Source organism: Sylvia atricapilla, chromosome 2 (assembly GCF_009819655.1).
Source record: "Sylvia atricapilla isolate bSylAtr1 chromosome 2, bSylAtr1.pri, whole genome shotgun sequence".
NCBI classification, from domain to species: domain Eukaryota; kingdom Metazoa; phylum Chordata; class Aves; order Passeriformes; family Sylviidae; genus Sylvia; species Sylvia atricapilla.
Genome location: NC_089141.1, coordinates 110,632,625 through 110,655,877, shown reverse-complemented (window position 1 = coordinate 110,655,877; position 23,253 = coordinate 110,632,625). Strand labels below are relative to the sequence as shown.

General features: G+C 43.9%; 2 protein-coding genes across 5 annotated transcripts in view; one reads left to right on the top strand and one right to left on the bottom strand.

Moving 5' to 3' along the window:
• The window catches only part of WDR4 (WD repeat domain 4), a 20,469-nt gene extending 5,742 nt beyond the window's left edge, over positions 1-14,727 (bottom strand). Inside the window, exons 1-8 of the mRNA XM_066314131.1 lie at positions 14,591-14,727; positions 12,957-13,019; positions 12,082-12,228; positions 9,663-9,819; positions 8,724-8,836; positions 6,430-6,490; positions 5,307-5,405; positions 255-319 (exon numbers count right to left, since the gene is read on the bottom strand). Of these exons, the coding sequence (XP_066170228.1) occupies positions 255-319; positions 5,307-5,405; positions 6,430-6,490; positions 8,724-8,836; positions 9,663-9,819; positions 12,082-12,228; positions 12,957-13,019; positions 14,591-14,712 (827 nt within the window). The 5' untranslated portion in view covers positions 14,713-14,727. The remainder of the gene's footprint in view (positions 1-254; positions 320-5,306; positions 5,406-6,429; positions 6,491-8,723; positions 8,837-9,662; positions 9,820-12,081; positions 12,229-12,956; positions 13,020-14,590) is intronic.
• On the top strand, positions 14,698-23,253 carry NDUFV3 (NADH:ubiquinone oxidoreductase subunit V3). 4 transcript variants are annotated; one of them, XM_066314127.1, is made up of 5 exons: positions 14,740-14,874; positions 14,976-15,042; positions 16,885-17,014; positions 18,399-19,273; positions 22,990-23,253. In XM_066314127.1, exons 1-5 carry the CDS (start codon positions 14,824-14,826, stop codon positions 23,148-23,150), a joined length of 1,284 nt encoding a protein of 427 aa, XP_066170224.1. In that variant the 5' UTR covers positions 14,740-14,823; the 3' UTR covers positions 23,151-23,253. The 4 variants fall into 4 exon arrangements, with proteins under 4 accessions (XP_066170225.1, XP_066170224.1, XP_066170226.1 ...); XM_066314128.1 differs by lacking the exon at positions 16,885-17,014 and having other exon boundaries at positions 14,698-14,874; XM_066314129.1 differs by lacking the exon at positions 16,885-17,014 and having other exon boundaries at positions 14,741-14,874; positions 18,320-19,273.

The following is a 23,253-nucleotide window of genomic DNA, read 5'->3' as shown; positions in this document are numbered from 1 at the left end:
CATCCCAGCCTCGTGTTTCCTCCACTGAGGGAAAGGCATCACAAACTCCACAAAAATTAACTCAGCCAGGTAAGCCTTACACTCCCCTCTGCACACAGAGGCTCCCTGGGAGGCCACAGGCATTCCTGGACATCTGGAGATCCACAGCACCAACAACTCCAGGCTCAGGGAAAGCCAGGACACCCAGCAGGGAAAGCTGCTCATGCCTTGGCAGCAACTGGGATGATTTTAGGCATTATTCCATCTCTTCTTACCTGTCACACAGAATGGCAACATAACCACCTTGACAGCAATAGGTTATTCTTGACACGGTGTATTTCTATTAAGAACAGAAAAAAACCCACATCCTTGTGAGTTTAGACCATTTATGGGCAGAAAATTCCCATTCCATAGCACAATGAGCCTTTAAAATTTAGCAGATGTCTTAATTTACAGCAAGTTAAGCAACTTAATTACCTTCTAACTGCAATCAAGGTTATTTTTGTACCAGTGTTTGCTGTTTTATGAAGTTTTCCACACTTCTCCCTTCTACACTGTCCAGAGATCAAATGTAAAGGTTTGAGTGAACCACTCTTAGCAGAAAAACCAACAACTGAAGGAAAATACACCACCCTCCAACATTTTCTCCTCCTGCAATGCTAATGGCAAAAACATTGACATTAAGCCTGCTCAGGCAGAATATCACTCCAACAGCTCAGATATTACAAACACAAGCTATTAGCTGCTGTTCTGTTTGTTAAAAAACCAAGATAGTGATGCATAGCTAATATCCCTAATATCCCTGCTGTGCTGCCTCTGTTTCAACCTGAGTCTGGGTGAAGCCATCCTGCTCCACAGAAAATGTGTTCTCAACAACAAGGAAGGCCTGCCTGAGGTCATTTTCCTCATTTAAAAAAAAACCCAACAAAACCAACAGAACAAAACAAAACAAACAAACAAACAAAAAACCCTACATCACACTCCTAATTTAGAAATTGCACAGTTTTATCTGGTTATCTGGGACAGAAGCAGCACCTTTGCTGCACAAACCATTCTACTTGAAATATAAAACAACTGATTTGAGGCTCCTGGAGTGGGAAGAACTTGGGAGGAGCAGAGAAATTGCAAAATGATGTCCTGGGGTGCTTTTTGAAAAGTATCTGTTATATAATGTGAATGGCAAAACTGCAACAGCAAAAAGCTGGTTCTCATGTGTATTTTATAAGCAGCGACAACACCAACCCTGCTGATGACTAAAACCTTCCAAGAAGAAAAGTAGAGAGTTATTTCCTTTAGGGCAGGGAAAATACATCTTTTTGACACTCTGCTGGCAGAATTCTGATGTATCCCCAAGTATTCTTTTTTTTTAACTTCCACCTCTTTCCCTAACATGACACTGGTGACTGGACAGAACCTCAGGTTCATTAAGTTAGGGTAAATTTGGGAGTTACCACAGGATTTTACCCTTGCAGCTCCCAGCTGATGTATAGGCATTGTCAGGGTGCTTGTTTCACAGTTTTGCAATCCATGTAGGAAAGCAAAACAAGCTGTACAGCTTCCAAAAATTCAAGTCAGCAAGTTTAACACCAGAAGCTAACTATTTTGTCAACAGCACATGATGTAACCACTAGGAGATAAACCAACTGTGGGAAAGAAAATTAATTCATGGTATAACAGAGCTGAAAACAATTTTTTTTTCCTCTGGCACATCAGAAAAATTGTGTGAAATGATTTCATAGGGGGAAAGCAAGAACAGCATGTAAACACTTTTCACTCATCTCAACCACCTGTTTGGACAGAAGAGGAGCACTTAATAAAAAACATCATCAAAAGGACTGATAAGGTTCAGATGGGAACAGATGGGACTGATCTCCTGCTACTCTGCAGAAATACAAATTTATTAGTCCATATTTAGCCCTGGTTTAACCCAGGACCCCTGTTTCACACAGACCATAAAAGATGGTTCCAAGTACCAGGTAGGATGAGTGGGCTGAACCAGAAAGGTTCTCTGTAGCAAATGTGGCTAAATGCTGTTTGTGCAGGCTGGAGCCACTGACACCACAGCTTTGGAGTACAACTGACAGCTCCTATTTACTGTAAGCCATGAGTGGGTTCTTCAGACACTTAAAGGAACAAGCCAAGATACATATCTATAAAAATATATATGTATATATATATATAAGCTGAAAGCTGTGTTATTTATTTCTAATAACAAAGCTCTGCCTCTCTGCCTGTTGCCTGACAAACATGCAGGGAAGTGCCCACCTACACAGCCAAGTGCTTTGTTAGAGAGACAAAGGGTTCTGTGAACTTGAATTAGGCAGCAGCTCTCTCCCAACCCCACTGGAGGAGGGAGGAGGAGGCTGTTTTGATTTAAACCACGTTTTATTCACAGCTGGAAAGAGACAGGAAAATGCATCTTCTTTCCAAGTTCTTTCCATGTGTGGGTAAGTTAAAAAATCAGCAAAATGAATGCAAGACCCACAGCAGTATCGTGGTCAAGGACAAGGCTATGAAATCAGTTAAGGAAGGGCTACAAGAACATTCTGTGATAAACAGATGTTCACTTGATACTCTCTGAACTCAAATCAGTGTTTATATGACACTGTTATCAGCCTGCCAACACCTTAAAATTAACTTTTGATGTCATCTGTGAGAAGAAGTGACCCTATAAAAAATTAATGTACTGGTGCATTGGGGTAGAGTTGTGCAATTCATGTTCTGGACTTTAAACAAGCTTCTGCTGTCAAGAGGATCAGATGAGGTGAAGGCTCTGAAGCAGGAAAATATTTATATAGCACTATGGAATTAAGAGAATTACTCCCATTCTAGTGGGAAAATGAACTGAGGATCTGTAAGCCATCAGCTGAAACCAATGCTACACTGCTCCAAACACTCCTACATTCCCCAAACAGACACATATTCATCATCTGCCAAGCAAAATAAGCCCACATTTTTGTGCTCACATGACCCACCATTAGTGATGATTCCACCCTCATTGAGCTTCAAGCAGTGTTTGAAGCTCCAGTGCATTCACACTGGCTATCAATGGTAAAAAATGAAATGTAACAATACAAAAGAAAAAAAAGGAAAGAAAAAGCATTTATGTCCCCATCTGATCCCTGTGCTTGTTAGTATCTGCAAGCGCTGACTCGAGAGATTGTGTCCTTAAATTCAGGCCACAAATGTCACTCTGGGCCGTGGAGATGATCTGTGACATCCCTGGACGTAGACCATGACTAAACACTGTCACCAGATGTCACCTCTGCCATTTCTGGCACTATGATGGCAGCAGAACACAGGTGTCCCTTTCACTGCAGAACAGAGAGTGAGCAGCATCCAGGATTTCACAGATTCAAGTCACATGTGGCTTCCAACACCACCACACGTGGCAGTGGATGGAAAAACTGCAAAGCACTGCAGGAATAAGGTTCATTACTTAATTGCTGTGTTCTATTTATTAACCCACAGTCTATGGGCTTTCCCCTTCTGTCATTGCTTACTCACACTGAGGTGAAGAAGCTAAATGGGGACTCCTCAGCAAAGGGCACCTCCTCCTGAGGCTACATCAGCATGAAGAATATCCCATGGAAGGAATTTTATTAGGAGACAAGATAAGTATTGCTAAACTACATTGAAAAATGTTCTAAGAGAGTTGGAGAGATCCTCTTAGATCAGTTCCTACCTGCAGCAACAAGGTTTTTGACATTTGTTAGTTTATCCAGTGCTACATTCAAGGTTTATTACATAGCTTAATATTATTTTTTTATTAACTTGTTTGTAATCAGTGGAATTATGGTTCAGTGTCAGTTCAACCACTGCTAATTTACACATGAGCCATTTTAATAATGCTAAGCCAATCTAAGCAACCAATAGCATTTTTGTTATTAATCATAGAATTCCCCACTTCAGTTAATTGCTTACTTGTCCTCAGTGATCCTCTAAATCTAGAAGGCAAAGTGTTTTAAAATAAACCCATTTTTCCTTCGAAAACAAATGCTCAAATCCTGCTGCAGCCAGAGTATCAGTGGATACCAGTTACATGGGCTTGTCACTCAACCTTGTACCTTTTTCACTTGTCAAAACCCCCAAGAACAGCTTTTTCCAAGATTTCAAGCACTGGCATCAAGCTGAAATGAGGCAGAGACCTGGTGAATGTGTGTGAGAGGTGTGTGGGTCATGTGTGTTTTCAAGAAGACTCTCAAGTCCAAGGAGCAGGTTAAATTATCCACATGGATATCACCCTGAATTCCTGCTGACAGGAACTCTAGGCCAAACCCAGGATTTCCAGTATCTAAACGGGAAAGCTGTGATGAAAGTGGCTCCTCAACTGCAGGGAGGTGAAGTACAACACACTTCCACTGCCAAAACCACAACACAAAGGAGGGAAGGCAGAAGTTTTCAGTTCAGTTTCTGCCTGGATATGGATTCCACAGTGGGTTTGCCTCAAGAGCTTCCCAGACACCTGACAACTGGGAGGCAGCTGTGGTCTGCAGGGAAAGCAGAGTTCTTAAGAGATTCACATGAAAAATCACACATAGCAGGATGGGTGGTGAGGTGAACTCAAACAACCCAGCAGATGAGGAGGAGGTTTAATTCCATGCAGGCAGCAGGGACAAGGACAGTGCTATTTCACTGCTAATTGGTCTTACGGCACATTAAATGACAAGGGAAAAAAAAAAAACAAAACTAGATTTCAAGCTCCAGCAGAAGGACTGCCCACATCAGGTGAGCATCTCGAATCACAGCAGCACCCCAAACTGGTGTGTGTGAGGCTGCTGATGGACTGGAAGCTCAGGAGAGCTCCTAGGGTGTTCAGTTTTTGTGTAGGACTCACACATTTAAATTTTGGACACTGTCCAGCTGCAAGAGAACCTAAAATAACAAGCCCATCATTTGGACTCCACAGGGTCAGTGACTGCAGGTCGCTGGTTAAAAATATTACAAAGCTTCTTTTTGCTCAGGAAAATTGCAACTTTAACACTTGAAATTCCAAGCATTTTTTAAAAATGAGTGAATTTTTAGATCTTCCCAGTGTCACAGGAGGTTTTTCTGCCTAGGAGACTACACTACCTGTGGTTTTGGAAAAAAAAAAAAATTCAAGTGAAGGCTCTGTCCACTGTGCAGAACTTAAATCTGGGAAGAATTAAAAGCATCTTCTTTTGGTCACTACTTGGCACATTTTAGAAATTCACACAAAACACAGGAACGGATTTCAGGGACTGTCTTCCTAAAACCCCAGACTATTGTAGCAGTTTTCTAAGTTTTAAACCGAGTGACAGAAGGGTTTAGAACAGTGACAAAAGCACTGGCACACATGGACATACCTGGTCTGCTTTGGTTGCCTGAGGCCCACAGATGGCATTCAGCTGACAGCAGTGCACTTCTTCTCCACTTTTATACTCCCAAAGTCTCAGAGTGGAGTCCTGGATGGATGGAAGTGGACACAAGTCTATTACTACCAGCACTCAGGCAAAGAGAGGCCACTCCTGGCCTTCAGCTAAATTCTGTTTCCCTGAAAAGCTCCCCACAGAAGCTGCTAAATAGTCACTTGGTTAAGACCTCAAATTGCAGATAAAGCATTTTAATTAACGTAATTTCCCCCTGCATTCTAAATTATTCAATCATGCTAATTTTAATTCTCCTTTTGAAGTGGAAATTGGGTAGCTGGAGGAGGGCATTTTCAAGCCTGTCTCCAACAGCACAGTCACACATGTGCTCAGCATTTTAATGGCAATTCTTTCAGGCTGCCCTTCTCTGCCCCATGCTCTTGTTATCAACCAAATTCTCATTTGATTTAGCAACCTCCTGAAGAGAGGCTGAACACCTCTCTGGAAAAACAAAGCCAAGAGCATTTGCCAAGAGTGAAATACAGTCATGTGCAACACTAGCACAAGAACTGCTTCAATAATTAGAGGGACAAGAACAAGGGAAGCAATAGCAGCAGCTGAAACCAAATGCCAGGAGTTACTGTGATCTCCATATCTTCACAGGAAACATCATTTGTTTCCTGTGCAGTTTTGGTAGTCTGGGGAACAAAGAATATTGTTTCCCTTCTTTTAGGCCAAATCCATCTCTGTACAGGTGTGACATGGCAGCAGGATGCCATCAGTTCAGGAAAAGGGCTGGGGTGGGAAGGCAGGGAACATTTATTTCTACAGTTCTCATCCAAGCAGACAAAGTCTGTGCTCCAGAGCAAGAGTTGATGGTTATTTCACCATCCCAAAGATGCCTTTTACTACAAGCACAGTAAAAGGTTCTCAGGTGATCCAGCAACAGAATGGCTGAACACTGAACAGAACCAAGAAAAAGGGGGCAGGAGGAGGAGGGAGACCATGCTGTAAATCATGAGAGATTATTCCAAGTGTCCCAAGGAATGTGGTCAAAACAAGTATAAATAATAAAAACACTCAAACATACAAAAAGCAACACTTAAATTGCAATACATACCCCAGAAGCTGACAACAGCAGGTCAGGACAGTTGGGTATTACAAGTATTTTGCTTACAAACCTGAAGGAAAAGCAGTCAAAAGTTGAACTCTCTTCCTTGACACCCTGCTCTTTAAACACACAGAGTAAGAGAAAACAGCAGTTTTCAAGAGAACCTTACAATAAACAAACAGATTTTCCACATCAAGATAATTAGGAGGAAGAAGAAAATGTCATCAGTTAAATATGCACTAAACAAACTACTGCCCTTCTACTTAATAAAGAACTACATTTCCCCATTTGCACTCAGGGAATTGTACTGTCTTCTGCCCAGCTGAGAACACTGTCATTTAGATCAAAAAATGCCAACGGAGACAGATTTACTCAGGTAGAACATTTCCCTTTCTCAGTTCATGATGCACATTCAAAACATGAATCAACAGCTCCTTTAAAGCACAACGGAGATGGCTCAGATTCCAGAGTGCCACATCTCTCCAGCCACACTTGGGAGATAATTTAAAAGCATCTGTACAGAATTTTAATGTGGCAGTTTACCAGTGCCTGCACTCAGCCAGAAGTTCTGTTTTCCAGAAGTTGGTGATCTTGCTTTGTCTTTGGTGAGCAATGAAGACCTGAACTTCTGGGGATCATTATTATCTCAGAGCTCACCAATATCAAATAAGAACATGACCTGACTGGGACAGTCTTGCCTTTGAAAACAGGCTTAGCTTTAAAGCCATAGAGTGAAAAAACTAAAAGGAAGATATTTGGTCACTGTAATACAAACTTCCAAGACAAAGCAGACACAACAGACACAGCAAGAATCATCATGAAAAGAAAATTCAGGACTGTGAAATAAGACAATTATTGCTTTATGTGACCCTTTAAAAATTAATTAATTAATTAATTTCTAATTTAAATTTTGAACTTTTGAATATATTTCAATTAATTTACACTGCTTTTCACTCTCCTACCACTAATGAACATCTTGGATGCTTCCAGGGATGGGGCAGCCACAACTTCTCTGGGCAACCTGTGCCAGCGCCTCACCACCCTTGAACCTACAAGTCTGAGTTCTGCACTGAGATGACATTAATTTAATTAGCATATGTTCAAACCTCGAAAGGCCAGTCCTAAGGCTTCCCTTCCTAAGACTAAGATAGGCTCCATCCTGAGTTAACAGTTTCTGGAGCCTCTTGTGAACAGCAAGTGGAGGGAGATGATTCTGCTCCTCTGCTCTGGTGAGGCCCCAGAGGAGGTTGTGTCCAGCTCTGGAGTCCTGGGAACAAGAAGGACATGGAGCTGTTGGAGCAGGTCCAGAGGAGGCCACAAAAACAGGCAGAGGGCAGGAACACCTCTGCTGTGAGGAAAGGCTGAGAGAATTGGGGTTGTTCAGCCTGGAGAAGAGAAGGCTCTGGGCAGACCTTACTGCAGCCTTCCAGTTCCTAAAGGGGTCCTATAAAAGAGAAAGGGAAAAACCCTTTTTCTGACCCAGAGATGGGGCTCCCGAGAGAGGTTTTAAAGACTTTTATTCCATTTTCAGTCTCATCTGAAATGTGAGACAGTACAGATGTTACAATTCACACCATCACAATCAGAAGCCAAACTATTTCTTAATTACAATGCATTTTAAGTGTTTTTTGGCCTATCAGCTTTTGCCTGATTAACAATGGTGTTAATGCTTCTAAGCCAGTCATCTATAAAAACACCCCACATAGGTTTGGTATAGTACATCTTTCATAGTTCTATTTCTCCAAAATATCTAGTTTATTTGCAAGGTCATCATTTGAAACTTGTTTTTAGTTCAGTTTCTCTCTCAACAATGTCTGTCCTATTCTGTGGCCTTTCTAAGTCAGCACACTTTATCTCAAAATTTGCATAAAGATGCACAAGGCTGCGTGAGCCTTCTGTCAGGCTTTGAGAATTCTCTACAAATCCATTGCTCACAAGATGGAGACAGACTTTTTAAGAAGGACCTGTTGCAATAGGAGGAGTGATAACAACTTTAAACTCACTGTAGACTCAAGACTAGATGTAAGGAAGGAAGAATTTTTTTAGAATGAGGTTGGTGAAACAGAGATTGTCCAGAGATGCGGTAGAGCCCAATCCCTGGAAACATTCAACCTGATCTTGTTGAAGATGTCCCTGCTCATGGCAGAGATGTTGGACCGGATAACTTTTAAAGTTTTTTTCCCACCCAGGCCATTCCATGATTCTATCACAGACCAAGCTGCTGTTTAATGTGATTTGAGGAGAGGATTTCAGTGGATGAAGGTGGCTGTGCAGGGAGTGGCTCTGGCACACAGGGCACTCACTCTCTGTGTCCCATGCAGTAGGATACGATGCTGTAGGGAGCCTTGGTCAAGCTGACTCTGATCTTCTCATCTCTGTCTGCAGTTATAATGTACTGGTCGTCAGGACTCAGGGCCTGGGGGAAAAGGAGAGCTTTAGTGCCCAGCAGTTCAAGGCTTGAAATTCTTCTTAACTAAGAAAAAAAATATCTCCTCACCTTAAAAGGGAGGTACAAACACTAAGCCAATTTTTTCCACCAACAAGGGAAGCCTAAATCTTTGTAACAGTAACTTACTCATTACAAGGAGCAACACTGACTTCCAGGTCCAGTGAAAGCCACTGAGCCCTAACAGTACAGCTGGAAGACATCTTGCATCTTAAAAAGAAACTTATCACATTGAAGAGCTCGGCTGACATGGCAGAGTTGTCTCCCTGATTTTTCAGACTGTTTTCTTTTCTACTGGAGTTTCTCATGCTTGTGACAAAAACAAAGAGTGATATTTTGTAAACAAAACATTCTTTCTAAAGGAAGGACAAAGTGATGGACTTCTGAGTTGACCACTGGGGTCAGAGGGGTGTTCCTCTCGTCCCCCAATCCTTGACCAAATTCCAAAAACTATGTAAGTTGAGATCCCCCAAACAAACTTCCCTTTTCATCTCACCACCTGACAGGTGAGTGTGGTTCTTTCCTGTCCTCTTGTGACACAGAGTGGATGAACTCCTGTGGACACTGTGTCACCAAGACTTCTGTGACTGTAACATAAAGGCTTTTTCAACACTCATAAGTTGTTTCCTTACCAAACTCTGCCAACGCAAACTCTGTAGGAAGAAATCTGGACCACATTTCATTTATATAATTAAAAAAAAGAAAGCAAAGCACAAATCTGGGTCAACAGGAACAACGAGAGACCCAAGCACGAGCAGGAATGCAGGTTTGTAAATACACAGAGGCAGACACTTACCACATCCAACAGCAGAGAGACATGACCCAGCTCAAGTTTTCCATCTGCCTGAGGTTCTGTTATTGAGTAAGAATAGACATCACCAGACTTATCTGCAACAAAAATCTTATCCTCTGCAGCTGTGATAACCAGGGATGTGCATCTCCTGTTCACAAACCTGAAAGACAAATGGCCCAGCTTGAACAGTTCTGCATGGCAGCTTCAGGCAAGTCTGGAAGTTGAACAGACCAAGAGGCTGGGCAGAAAGTTCTCAGATGAAACATTACTGAAATGGCAGCAATGAGAGTAACATTATGGGGCTGAAATAGCACTTTTGAGTCCAGTAAATGAGTGAATTATGTAATAGCAGACACCTGGGGTGGGGAGAGGAACAGGAGACCATTAAAAGCTGCATGACTGCATTTTACTTTGGTATTTTCTCAATTGAGCACCTCACCCAGGCAGCATGCCAGGACTCTAATGAAGGCTAGGAGACTTCCTCGCACTCTACACCATAAAAACATGAATAAAACACATAGAAAAGACAAGGTAGGATTTGTCCTATTAGGAGTCCTTTGCAGCAACACCTTTAAAAACTGTGCAGGAACTACTCCTCCAGTTGCCACTCTGTACTGTAAAGGCTTCATGGAGAGCCCTGGAACTCTTTTCTCCTCATATCCCAAATCACAGAGCCACAAGCTCTGTGTTCCTTGTCCAGACAAAGCTTTGAACCTAAACTCTGAGTTTCCCTCATCATCTACCATCATCTCATAGTTCCAGTTGCCAGTGTAGCAGGTAACAGTTACTCAGATAAACATAAGGACCAAAGAAGCCAGCAAACACATCCTGTGTGTTAGCACAGGACTGTGGGCACCAAGGATCATAGGAAATAGGTATTTATGTTCACCTACTCTGAAATTCAGTGGCCATGTGGAGGCAAGAGGAGACTACATTATGCCTCAAGTAGGCAAAGAGAAATTTCCAGACATTTTAGTGGCTGTTTAAAGCAACACCACAACAGGATCACAGGCAACACAGCTCTAGAAAAGGTTACTTCGCCAACCAGAAAGTCTTGCTGCAAGTTCATTGTACCACTTCTGATCTTGAGCACAAAGATTCAGAATTCCTCTTTGTCTGACAAGCTGACTACAAAGGCCATCACTATGTGAGACCTTTATACAGCTTGCCACAACACAAGTCACACAGCTCAAAGTTTGGCATTGTCATCCATGCAGAAAGCCTTCTGCCTGTATTCCCAGTTTCCCAGTATGAGATAATGACATTCCCAAAAAATCCAGCTGTGGCCCTAGTTAAACATTCAGCAGAAACTAAAAGACCCAACAATTACCCAGTGGCATGTCACAGGTAAGACACACAAGGCAGGGCAGCAGGGAAGGCAGGAACACAGAATGAACAGAATTGGGCATTTCTGCTTTTGTCACACAACAGCCTGAGTTGGAAGTGACCCACAAGGATCATTGAGTCCAACTCCTGGCCCTGCAAAGGACATCTCAACAATCCCACCCAGTGCCTGAGTGTCCAAACCCTTCCTGAGCTGTGTAAGCCTTGGTGCTGTGACCATTCCCTGGGGATCTGTTCCAGTGCTCAGCCACTCTGGGTGAAAAACCTTTTCTTAATATCCAACCTAAATGTCCCTTGGCACAGCCTCATGCCACCATCCTCACTACAACACTGCTTAAAACCCCACTTGGTCCATCCTGTATCCTACACACAGAGACAAGCTACACACACTTGGGGCTTTTTTGCAACCAGGGTCTCACATTTGTCAGAGACCAACAGAAGCAGAGATGCCACGTGCTCAGGTACTTTCTCAGGAAGCCCTTCATGGTCCTGGTTTTTCTACAGAGAATTGTCACCAGCAGCAGCAGAAAACTTGGAACTGGAGGACCTCTGGTGGACAGCTACAGGCTGTTCCCTCAAGAGGAATGTACTGAAGGAAAGCAGCTGCAGCATCTCTAAAGATGTGCTTTTTGAAATGATCACAACTTCTTAGAAAGTTCACAAACTCCCCAAAATTCCTCAAAACCAGAAGGAATAGAGAATGCACTCACTGAACTGCTTGGCGTTACTCCTACAGGCCCAACCCCAGTGTACCAAGAGTGGGTAAAGTTTTAGTTCTTAAAGATAAAAAACACTGAGTTTGGAATAAGGAAAATTATCCTTCCTTGGACAGTGATATTAAACATCTGCACTCCCATTCTTGGGGAGGGGAAGACCACACATCAATTCCCCCAAACAATATACAAATAATCACATACTCCCAAAAACATCAAATTTGTTTGAGCGAGGGAATTTTAAAAAAAATAAAAAAAGGAAGCTAAGTAATAACAAATATCAGCATCCCAAATCCTCCCATTTTAGAAGCCTAAATCCATTAGGCCTGACTCCAGAGCAGCATGCACTATCCTGCTTTCCTTACCTGACACTGACACACTCCCAGGAAGGCTTCGTACGGAACAGAATCAGGCGTTTGTTGTCATCTGTCAGGGCAAAATAATCTCCTGATGGGGAGAAGGCAAAAGCCAGGATGTCATCACTTCCTTTATCTGTCCCTTTTCCATCCTGCCTAATAGAGAGATACCAACAGTTCACAACCTGAGAGCTACTGAATTCCCTGAGGAGGTTGTTCCCAAACCACCAGGAGCGTGAGGAACAAAGCAAAACTTTAAATGCTTTTATTTCTGCTTAAAATATTGAGTCAACATGGACATTAATGCAAAGAAATAAGTCAAGGCAAAGGAAATTGATAGAAGATCTAAACCTGTATCAAAACCCCTTTAGAAAACAAGTTTGTGCTGGCAGATACTGATATAAATTATGAGGAAAACAGTAAAATGTTTCCTGTTTGGCTGCAAATAAAACAAGGGCCAGTGAATCTAAGCTAAGAAAAATAGTGTGTGTGTGTGTGTTTTGAACTCTCATGACTTAAAGAACAGATCTTGAGGAGAACTTATGTAAGTGCTTTGTGGGCTTTTTTGGTCATAGATGTTTAACAAAAAAATGCAGGACTTTTCCACAAATGTCTTGGCTGACAAGAGAGAGAATTGTGGATTTTGATTTTGTCTCTGCTGTTTCTCTGTTAAAAAAAAAGAGAGAAAAAGGTGCACAGTGGAATGAAACTCTGGATGAAATGGAAACAAAAACAGATCCGTATATATGCATCAGGGTTACCAAAACCAACCCTTCACCTGCTCAAAAAGTTATCCTGTGGGAGTCTTTTATTGCCTTCACTGCCACACAAGCTCAGAGATGCACCCTCCAGGGAAAGAGCAGGAAAAGAGCAGATATTCTCACCCGTTCTCTCCTAAGGGCTGCTTCTCTGCACTGCTGCAGTCGTACATGAAGAGACTCTCATCACTGCAAAGGAAAAACAAACCTAAAATTACTGGGACCAGAACAACCAGGAGCTGAACTATGAGGAGTGGCAACTCTCCTGTAAGATGTTCTTGTTTCAAAGCTATTTGCACAACTGCCCACAATCCCAAGGAACCATCTCTGCCTGACTGGGCTACCCAGGTGTTACAGAGGCAGCAGGAATTTATAACTTTGGACTGTATGCACATGTCAAAAAGGAAATCCTCCTCTGCTGGCGATGTAACTCTGTATTTTGCATAAACCTTACGTCTGTCAGACTCAGCAGACGTGTCAGTTGCATTTACCCAGTCACAGAATCACAGGATGGCTCAGGCTGGAGGGGACCACAGTGGGTCATCTGGTCCCACCTCCCTGCTCAAGCAGGGTCATCCCAGAGCACACATGGCACAGGATTGTGTCCAGAGAGTTCTGGAATATCTCCAGTGAGGGAGACTCCACACCTTCTCTGGACAATCTGATCCAGTGCTCACTCACTGCACAATAAAGAAAGTTCTTCCTCATGCTCAGGTGGAACTTCCTGAGCATCAGTTTCTGCCCCATTGCTGGGCACCACTGAGCAGAGCTTGGCCCATCCTCTGACACCTCCCTGCAGATACCACGCAGAATCTCAGAATCATTCCAGTTGGAGAGCACCCAGTCCAACCCCCTGTCCAGGCAGGGTGACACAGGAACACATCCAGGTGGGTCTGGAATGTCTGCAGAGAGGAACACTCCACACCCTCCCTGAGCAGCTGTTCCAGAGCCCTGCCACCTTTAACATAAAGAAATTCCTCCTTGTGTTGAGGTGCAGCTTCTTGTGTTTTGTTTTATGGCCACTGCTCCTCATCCTGTCACTGGGCATCAGGAGTTGGAAAGTCTGGCACCATCTCCTTGGCACCCACCTTGGGCCTATTTATGTGCACCTTCCTCATAGACATAAAATAAACCATTATTACATATGGATACATGTGGGTATATATATAAAATAACATTATATACATTCTATACATTTATAGTTTTACATATAATGCCATACCTATACATGCAATACATGTGCTATATATACATGTTATATATATATGCATTAAAAATACGTTATATATAAACTACATATCATATAATTACATAACATATAATACATAACATATATTATGCAACATATAATGCATACGTTATACATATACGTTTTCTATAATTTATGTACACATATACATGTATGCTATATATATTTTAAAATGAGTATATATATATGTGTGTGTACATTTTAAACATATATATATATACATATGCACACATGCATATATACATATATATAAATTCTCTATGGCATAGATACTCCAACCGGGGGAGCACAACCATGACAGAAAAGTTGAAAAGCGATGTTTCTGTAGCAGAAAACGCTGAAGTGGAGCACGGAGAGGCTCCCGCACTGCCCCAGCAGCTCCCCGGGCAGCCAGCGGTGCCACACACGGCCCCCTCCAGCCCCCTCAGGGGCACGGGCGGCCTCCGCCGCTCCGCCCCGCCAGCCCCCGCCGCGGCCCGCGCTGCCCCGGGCCCGCCCGCCCCGCACTGACCCGCTGTGCCCGCGCCCCGCCGCCAGCAGCCGCCGCCCGCCGCTCGCCACGGCCGCGGCCCCGCGCAGCGCCAGCGCCGGGCGGGCCCCGGGACTGCGGCCGCCGCCATCGCCGCCCGCCATGCGCCCGCGCCGCCACGTGCGCGATGGCGTCACCGCGCCCGCGTGACGTCACCGCCGCGCAGGCCCCGCCCACCGCGAGGACGTTGCGGCGCCGGGAGGGTTCCGGGCAAGATGGCGGCGGCCGCGGCGCTGAGGGGCGGCGGGCGGGCGGTGAGCCGCGAGGTAAAGGCGCTCCTCGGGGCGATTTCCTGCCCCCTCAGCCCTCCCTCAGCTGTCGGAGTTTCCCCCCGCTCTGTTAACTCTTGTTACGTTGTGCCGTGCAGGTGCTGCAGCTGGAAGCGCGGGGGCTTTGCACGAAGCCGGTGGGCACCGGGACGGCGCCGCCAAAGAGTAAGAGGGTGGTTTGGTGGTGAGAGGTATCGGGGATGATGAATAATCGGGGTGTCAATAAAAGGAGTGGGTGAGGAGAGCTGGGGAAGGGTCACCAGGCCTCGGAAGAGGCGCTGCATAAGCTGGGAAAAACAAGGACTGAAAGGTCACCGCTGTGTAAACGAGGGTTTCTGATCAAATGTACCGTGTAGTAATAAAAGTAAAAGTAAAGGTCTGGCTGCGTGGAGTATATTTATAGGCCACACATATATATGGGTATATAAATATATATGTATGTACACCTATATATGTTTATATTTATGAGCTTGTCACTTCTTTCCTGTTTCCCTTCACCTTAATATTCAAGGGCGGGTGGATGGGGCAGTGTCAGATTGTTCAGAGTGTAGGAGGGCAAATGGTTTCAAGCTGAAAGAAAGTAGGATGAGATTAGATATCAGAGGAAAATTGTTTACTGTGAGGGTGCTGAGGCCCTGGTACAGGTTGCCCAGAGAAGCTGTAGATGCCCTATCCCCGGAAATGTCCTTAATGAGGTTCAAAATCTAGTTTTTAACTTTAGATGTTCGCCCTTGTCCTATGAAATGTTTGTGTTATCAGGGTTAAAAAATAGAAGGACTTAGAGAAGGACTTCCAAGATCCAAGTATGCCCAGTAGCAGCTCCAGGCAGTGGTGTAAGAAGCTGCCATGGCCCTGCTGTGTTAAATTTGGTTATAATGCTTCCTGCCCCATAGATTTGCAAGCCCAAGCCTTGGTTTGGATGCTGCCCTGCATCCTGCATTGAGGACTATTTGAACCCTTTCATCCCTGACCAAAGTCAGAACAGGAATACCAATTTCAAAGACTGATGCCTTGTTTGTATAACTGGAGGCTTGGTGGTTCACTGAGGTTTCCTGTCCCAAATTAGAGATCCAGGTGCTGAAACAGGAAAGCTCCATGGAACCATATGTAGGAGTGATCAGACTTGTTGACTGCTGTTGAAAAGATCACTGAAAGAGTAGCTGAAGGCAGACTTCTGCCACCTTCTTAAATGCCAAAGCAAATAAAAGCCTGGCTGTTCCATTAAGAAAGCCTTTACTGCACACACTGATTGAACAGCAAATTGCTCTTTATTATGATTTATTTTTTTGCACTAAGTGTGTTTGAGATGTGCTTTAATATTGGTTTCTGGATTCCCTGTCCTGCAGCTCTGATTTGTGTCAGGAGCTCTCCCAGGCAGCTGCTCCCCCTGCAAACACTCCAGGTTAATTAAGATGTGTAGGATGCAGCTGCCTTTGCCAGATTCTGGCTGGAACAGGATGTGCAAATTTTCCTTGCTTTGATAAAATGCACGTGTTTACGTACACAGTCAGTGATGGGAAATAGACCTGTAATTTCTGCCTGTCACCTCTCTGAGTGTGAACATGCTTTAAATAAACACGTGCTGGGAATGATGCTGATGTTCCAGGCATCAGGCAGAACACATCTGGGAATGATATTTCTGTGGCTGATTTGGATGTGTTGTTCTTTGGGCAAAGTGATGCAGGTACAGGTTAGCTGGTGCAAAGGTTGAAGTACCTTAATTAAAGCGTATCAGTTGTGTTGGATGTTTCAGCTTTTAATCATAAAATCTATATTTTTCACTTATCCAAACTTAACTGTTTAAAGCGTTATTCCAGGAACTAATAGTCAAGTTGAATTTTCCTTGCTTTCTTGGTTCCTTAGGATGTTTTAACATTAATACTTCTTCAGGTTTTGCTCAGCTTTCCCTTGTCTGTCCTCCCTTCAGCCTTTCTTGTGTTAGTTTAACCTCTTCTCTGCCTCTCTGAAGAACTCTTCCATCCTGAGTGACACTTCCTCACCTGTTAGTTTCTCCAGGCTGCTGCTTGGCTGGGTCATTCTGTGCAGGGAGTCAGGCCTCTTCCAAAGGTGGCTGCCCATCCTCCTGCCTCCCCCTGCCCTTCCTTCCCATCCTGCACCTTCCATCTGGCAGAGAGAAGTATGTGCTTGGAATTACTCAAAATGCTACCTGTAAACTTGATGCCTTTTCTTCATTGCATTTTGTTATGATAAAAACTCTTGTGTTTCTTTCTTAAATACTTTGCTTTTGTTTTCTTGTCTCTTCTGTGGTGTTTCCATTTAGACATTGCTAAAGACTTGCTTGTGTTCAGAACTAATGGTAATAACTCCTTGAATAATACAAGGTATTACTGTAAAATACCAGTGAGGGAAAAGCTGTATCTGGTTTATGGGCATATAAAGTAGATCTGGATTTCCAAACTCTGCATAATGGGCTGGAAATCAGTTGGATTTTGCTGCTGGTTGGAAGTAGTGCAACTCATAATGGAGTTGGCTTTGCTATAGCAAATTTCAGCCATGGTGAATCTTCCTAATGTGCTCCCAGTGCTCCTTGACATCCTGTTTTCTGTGACCACAACAGTATTTGCTGTTGCTCAGCCTCTTGAGGATGATGATAAACATCCAAGGGGTATTATGTATTCCCTGAAAGGACCTGAAAATTGCTGCCTTCTCTCTTTCAACTGTTGGTTCCTTGTCTGGAGAGTGTAGCTTAATGCAGGTATCAAAGAGGGAGAGGAAACAGAGACAGAAACAAACGTGAAGCATCAGGAGATCCTCTAAGACTTCGTTAACACAGAGGTCCCAAACCAGAAATAGGAAGTGAGGACTGGAGGAGATGAGGTCTTGGGGAAATAGTGCTGAACTGTGGGGGCACCCCTCAGCTGGCAGCTCTGGTGGGCACTGAACAAGTAATCCTTTCATGGATGGCCTCAGGTATCTCTTACCCTGCTGCTTTGCCTTTTGGGAATCATCCTTCCCTTCTGCTTCCAGGATAACTCTTGCCAGCAGCTGTGGCTCTGTCTCTTCACTGTGTGTCTGCTTCACTGGCTCGTTCACAGACCAGTGTCTGTAGAGCTTGGCTAACAGGCCACCCTAATGCTCACCTGAGGTAGGGAAGTGTCCCTAAACCTTTCCCAGTGATGCAGAGTTGAAGCACAGGGAGAACCAGCTCTTGGAGGAGTCTGGCAGAGTGAGGAACATAAGGGTTTATCTCTTGAATTTTGGCATGGCAGCAGCAAAAACTGTTACGTGCTACTAGAACTCCAGCCTCCTTAAATTAAAACCTCTAAAAACTTTCTGCTTAGCAGTGCCTGTATTTAGCATTATAATTACTTTCAGTTTATTTTGGTAGCAGATTATGTCTGAAAGTTAAAACTGTGTTAGTAAGATCAGTAACAGCAATGTCAGATACAATGATGATAATCCTCTTTATGCCGTTTCCTAGATGTAGTGGCACGACAGGGAAGCACCAAGCTGCTTGCCATGAAGGCACCAGGTGAATTTCGTAAAATGTTGTCTTCTAGCTCTCTCCTGCTGTCTGCAGACAAAGGTGAGAGCACATCTAGTCCCAACCTCAAGGAAGCTGCAAAACCTGCTGAAGACACGAGGATGTCCATGGCAAGAAAAACCGTGGTTGCGTTTCCTCAGCGAGGAGTTGTTTCCTCCCGTGAGGAGGAAAAAAACCTCACCACACCTGCCACAGGACGAGGCCTGAGGAAGGAGTTAGCTGATAGACAGACTTCCTCTTCATCCAGCTCAGAGTCAGATTCTAGCTCAGATTCCGAGGACGAAAATGTTTCGCAAGTTGCCGCTAAAACTAAAGTTGAGTTTCCCAGACGAGATCCGATCCTTTATGAGAACATAGCAGTAAAGGCATCCATGGTGGCAAAAGAGAAATTGTCCCAGAAATCCCTCAAAGAATATGGAATTAAGAAGCTGCCACGTAAACCAGAAATTAACTTGGCTCCTGCAAAGCAGGCTAAATTTTCTAAAACATCAGTCAGCCAGGAAACGTCAAAATCCAAAGCAAGAGACCCCAAAGTAAAATCCACCGCAAAAGAGCAGAAGCTGGTTGTAGAACCACACGTGGTGAGAAGTCTGGACCTGACTGATGTCACTTATAAATCTGATGGTGTGGAGGAAAAGTCCAGTGGAACCCAGGGAGCAGCTGTTCAGCTGAAAGCCTCAGCAGTGACTCAGGAAGACAAAAAGCAAAATGTGGTATCCAGAGGAGTGAAGGAAGAAGTGAAGAAGGCACAGCAGTTGAAAGCAAAAGAAGTAACTGCCCCAAAAGTGGAAGAGACTTCTGGAAGCACAGTGTTGGTGATGGGCACCACAGCAAAGGAGGAGACCACACAGGCAGCAGGAGGCCAGGCTGGAGAAGGCAGCACGACAGAGGGTACAGCTTTAAATTGTTTGAACTGTATTGATTCATCTGGGCTAGGGTTTGACTTTTTTTAAAGGTTTTTCCACATCTACTCTGATCTTTGTACTGAAATTGGCAGAGTGGCAGTGACTTTCTGGAAGATAAATTGTTCATTGCTAATTGTTCTAAGCTGTCAGTAATACTCAGTCTCCAGCTATGCTGTGAAAGGAAACAGTTTCATTTCTCTGTATTTATAGTTTCATAAAGCAGTCACTTATAAAATGGAAACAAGATTGTTTCCACTGTGAGCAAAATCACGGGGTTTATATGACAACACTTGTTTTCATTCTTCTCTTTTCTTGGAAGGATTTGGTAGGTGCCATTCTCATGAGTCAAATTTGATGCCATGTCATTGTTGCTTAAACCCTGCCATCTTTCTGGTTTTGTTTTGGGGTTTTTTGGGTTTTGTCTTGATGATGTTGTTTTCAATCTGTCAGTGTTTCAGATTTCAGAAGACTTTGAGAAATCACAGTGTAATGCCAGAAACAGGCATTGCTGATTCTGAGACTGGAAGCTTGCAAGCAGCCCGTGTGGAAGTAGTGAGTCAGTTTTGTAGAGAGCTGGGGAGGAGACAGTGGTGTGTTTTCAGGAAAGACCATCATGCATCACATAATCATCTCCTTAGCTGTGCTTCCCTATCTGACCTACCCATCTTATTTACTGCCATGCTGTTAATTAATGGTCCTGCTGATCTCATTTTGTGTATCTCAGTAGCAGATGTCTCTCTGTCCTGATCTGTCGACATTCTGCCTTTCATCTTGGGCAGTATAAATCTGCCATTCTTGAGACCCCTCTTCTCATTGCTACATTGAATTAAAGAATTTGCCTGCTTGGAAGTAAAAGCAGCATTAATTGTAAGGTTGCTTGGGTATCATCCTTCAGGAAAGGCCCTGGGGCCCAGGGAAACAGCAAATGGAAATTAGCCAGCAGTCTGCCCGTGCAGCAAAGGCCACCAAGGGAGGAGCAGGCTCAGAGAGCTGCAGCTCCTCCCTGGTGATGCTCACTGGGGGTGCAGCGTTCAGTTTGGGCTCCCCAGTGCAAGGGAGGTGTGGGGCTGCTGGATAGAGACCAGCAAAGCACCACTGAAATGATGGAGGGCCTGGAGTATCTCTCCAGAGAGAGCTGGGACTGTCCAGCCCAGAAAAGAGAAGGGTGTGGAAATAACAGGAGAAGGCAAAGAAGACAGGTAAGGCTTTTCAGTGGTCCACAGTGATGGGACAAGAAGCAGTGGGTACAAACTGACACGCAGGGTTTTGCCTGAACATCAGTAAACAGTGTTTTTACAGTGATTGATGGAGCACTGCACAGGTTGCACAGAGAGCTGTGGGGTCTCCGTCCTTGGCTCTGTCTGGACAGAGCCCTGGGCCTCCTGCTGTAGCTGACCCTGCCTGAGCATTTGGGGTTGGACCAGCTGACCTACAGAGGTGCCCTCCAACCTCAGCCATTCTGTGACTCTGAAGTGCCTGGCCAGGATCAGAGACAACTGCATTTGTATGTCAGCTTCCAGGAGATGGGGCTGATAAAAGGCCTGTCTTCTGTTAGAAGGGTTAGTGGCCTCATAATTCCATCTGTTTCCTTACCTTCTGCCTTGATGGCAACTCAGATAAGTGGCAGTGGCACTCTGTGCTGTGGTCCAGTTGACAAGGGGGTGATCAGCCAGAGGTTGGACTCCATCTTGGAGGTCTTTTTTCCAACCTAAATAATTCTGCAATTTAAAAACCAAAATGCAGCTCTGTTTGCAAGTGAGATTTTGATTTGCTTGTGCCTTCTTGCAGTCAACAGCATAAACTTTCTTTTAAATATAAAAAAAATTTGGGGAAGAGCTCTTTGTTTTTATCTACAGATAAAACCACCATTCATCCATTTTCTCACCATTCATCCACAATGGACTTCCAGATGCTCAAACACTACTTTTTTCCTTTGTCTCCAGATGTATCTTGTTCTCTCTTCTTTCAGAACAGCCACTGTTTTTCCTTGTTTAACATTCACAGCTGACTGCACCACCTGTAATTCCTACTTCTGCCCTGCCCCTGTGCCCTTTTGTCTGCAAACTCTGCAGCAGCCACCCGCAAAAGATGTCAAAAGAATTTTTCTCAGTGCAAACCTGGATGTTCAGGTGATGTCATCCCTTTGCAGAGCAGTCAGCAAAAGCTGCTGCCTTGAACTGCTGAGTGAGGAGCAAAGTTGTAGCTGCTCACTCAGAAATAGGCCCGTGATTCATTTCAGAAGAACATCCCGTGAAGTGTTTGATCCTTAAGAGACAAAGCAGAGATGAAGGATGAACTGTGGGGAGGGTGAACTCGGGAATGAATTTTTCCTTGGAGAAGCCAAGTGCGGTGTATTTGGGCAGGAAAAACGGGGCTCCATCTGCTTTCCTTCCTGCACATCTGTCTCTGAATTTAGAACAACTGGCTCTTGCAGGTTTGCCTGTTCTCTTGCCTCCCCTTGCCTGTTGTTGGGGCTCTTTGCATCATCTGGCTTTTCTCTCTGGAGTGTCATCTCCTATGAGCTGTGTCAGGAGGAACTGAGCAGTAGGCACAGGGATATTTCCTCTCATGTTCTGCTGAAACCATGACTTAATACTTCGAGTTTTATGAGCAAGCTTTGCTAAATGCTATGGATATTTCTCTTAATCTAATAGCTGCACACTGCAGTAATTATGACATAAGGGAAATCCTGGTGTTCGTGTTCTTGTGTTTTTATTGTAGATAGACCTGTTAAAATAAGGGCTAATCTAACCTGAACCACCACATACAAATTTCTATGACAAAGCTTTTCACTACACTGTGTGTCTTCTTCTATTGTTAAAACTCTGGGTACACAACAATAAATTGATATTGGGAGTAAAGTTTTATTTCTTACAATTTGCTTGGTTGTAAAATCAGCCTGTAACAGGAACCTTTATGTAAATGATACTGCCTAGATTTGCATAATATTCTATAAGCATAAGAATTAATGTGGGCTTTAACAGGAAGTAAGGAGTTCTAAATAAGTTTATTGGGTTATTCTTTTTTTGAATGAGAGCTAATACAATGGTTAGAAGATTATATTTACAAGAAAAGGAGTTTACATCAAAGGCTCTGGATAGATTACTGTTTGGTATAACCACATTTGAAATTAAATGGTGGAGATCTTGCTAATTCCATCACTTTGTCCCCATGGCAAAAATTCAGCCTGTAAAGTAGCTCTTAAGAGCTGTATCTCGTGGTCTGACAGGATGATACATCATTTGTTCTGCTCCTTTGCCCCTTCTGGTTTGCCAAGAATGTCACCTCCTGTTCCGGCTGGAATGAAAACCCAGGCAGCTCTGAGAAAGGCAGGAAATGCAGACATACGTCTTCCAGAGAGAAATGGAATGTTCTGCCCCTCCACCCCCAGCATTAGGAGGTGGTTTGGGTCAAAAACCTGTGCTGTAGGAGATGCCTTGTGCTGATCCCTGTTCCCCACTGCACAGTCATGTGCTGCTTTAGGGCCAGACAAGGCACCAGCTGGACTCAGTGAACTTCTCCTTTTGTTAAAGTTTCTGTTTTTTTTTTTTTTTTTTTTTTTTTTTTTTTTTTTTTTTTTTTTCCTTTCCAATGTTGGCTGGATGAGGGATCTGACAGTTGATGAAAGCTGAGTCAGTGCTTAAGAACATTGTCCTCTGGTGTGGTACCCTCATAGTCAGCAGTTGCTGTTTGTTTTCACAGAGCCCACGGCTGAGCCCGCTCCAGAGGAGTTTGACAATTCCACCTACAAGAACCTGCAGCACCATGAGTATCACACCTTCACCTTCCACGATTACATCGCTGTCCTGGCAAAGTACAGGCAGCCTCAGCCATCCTCTGGGAGACCATCACCGAGGCACTGAGAGCCACACTGAACACCCAGGCACCATGATGAATCGTTCTCTTGAGCACTGTTGCTTCAGCTGTGTAATTGCAATCACATAATAAATAATAAAGACGTAATAA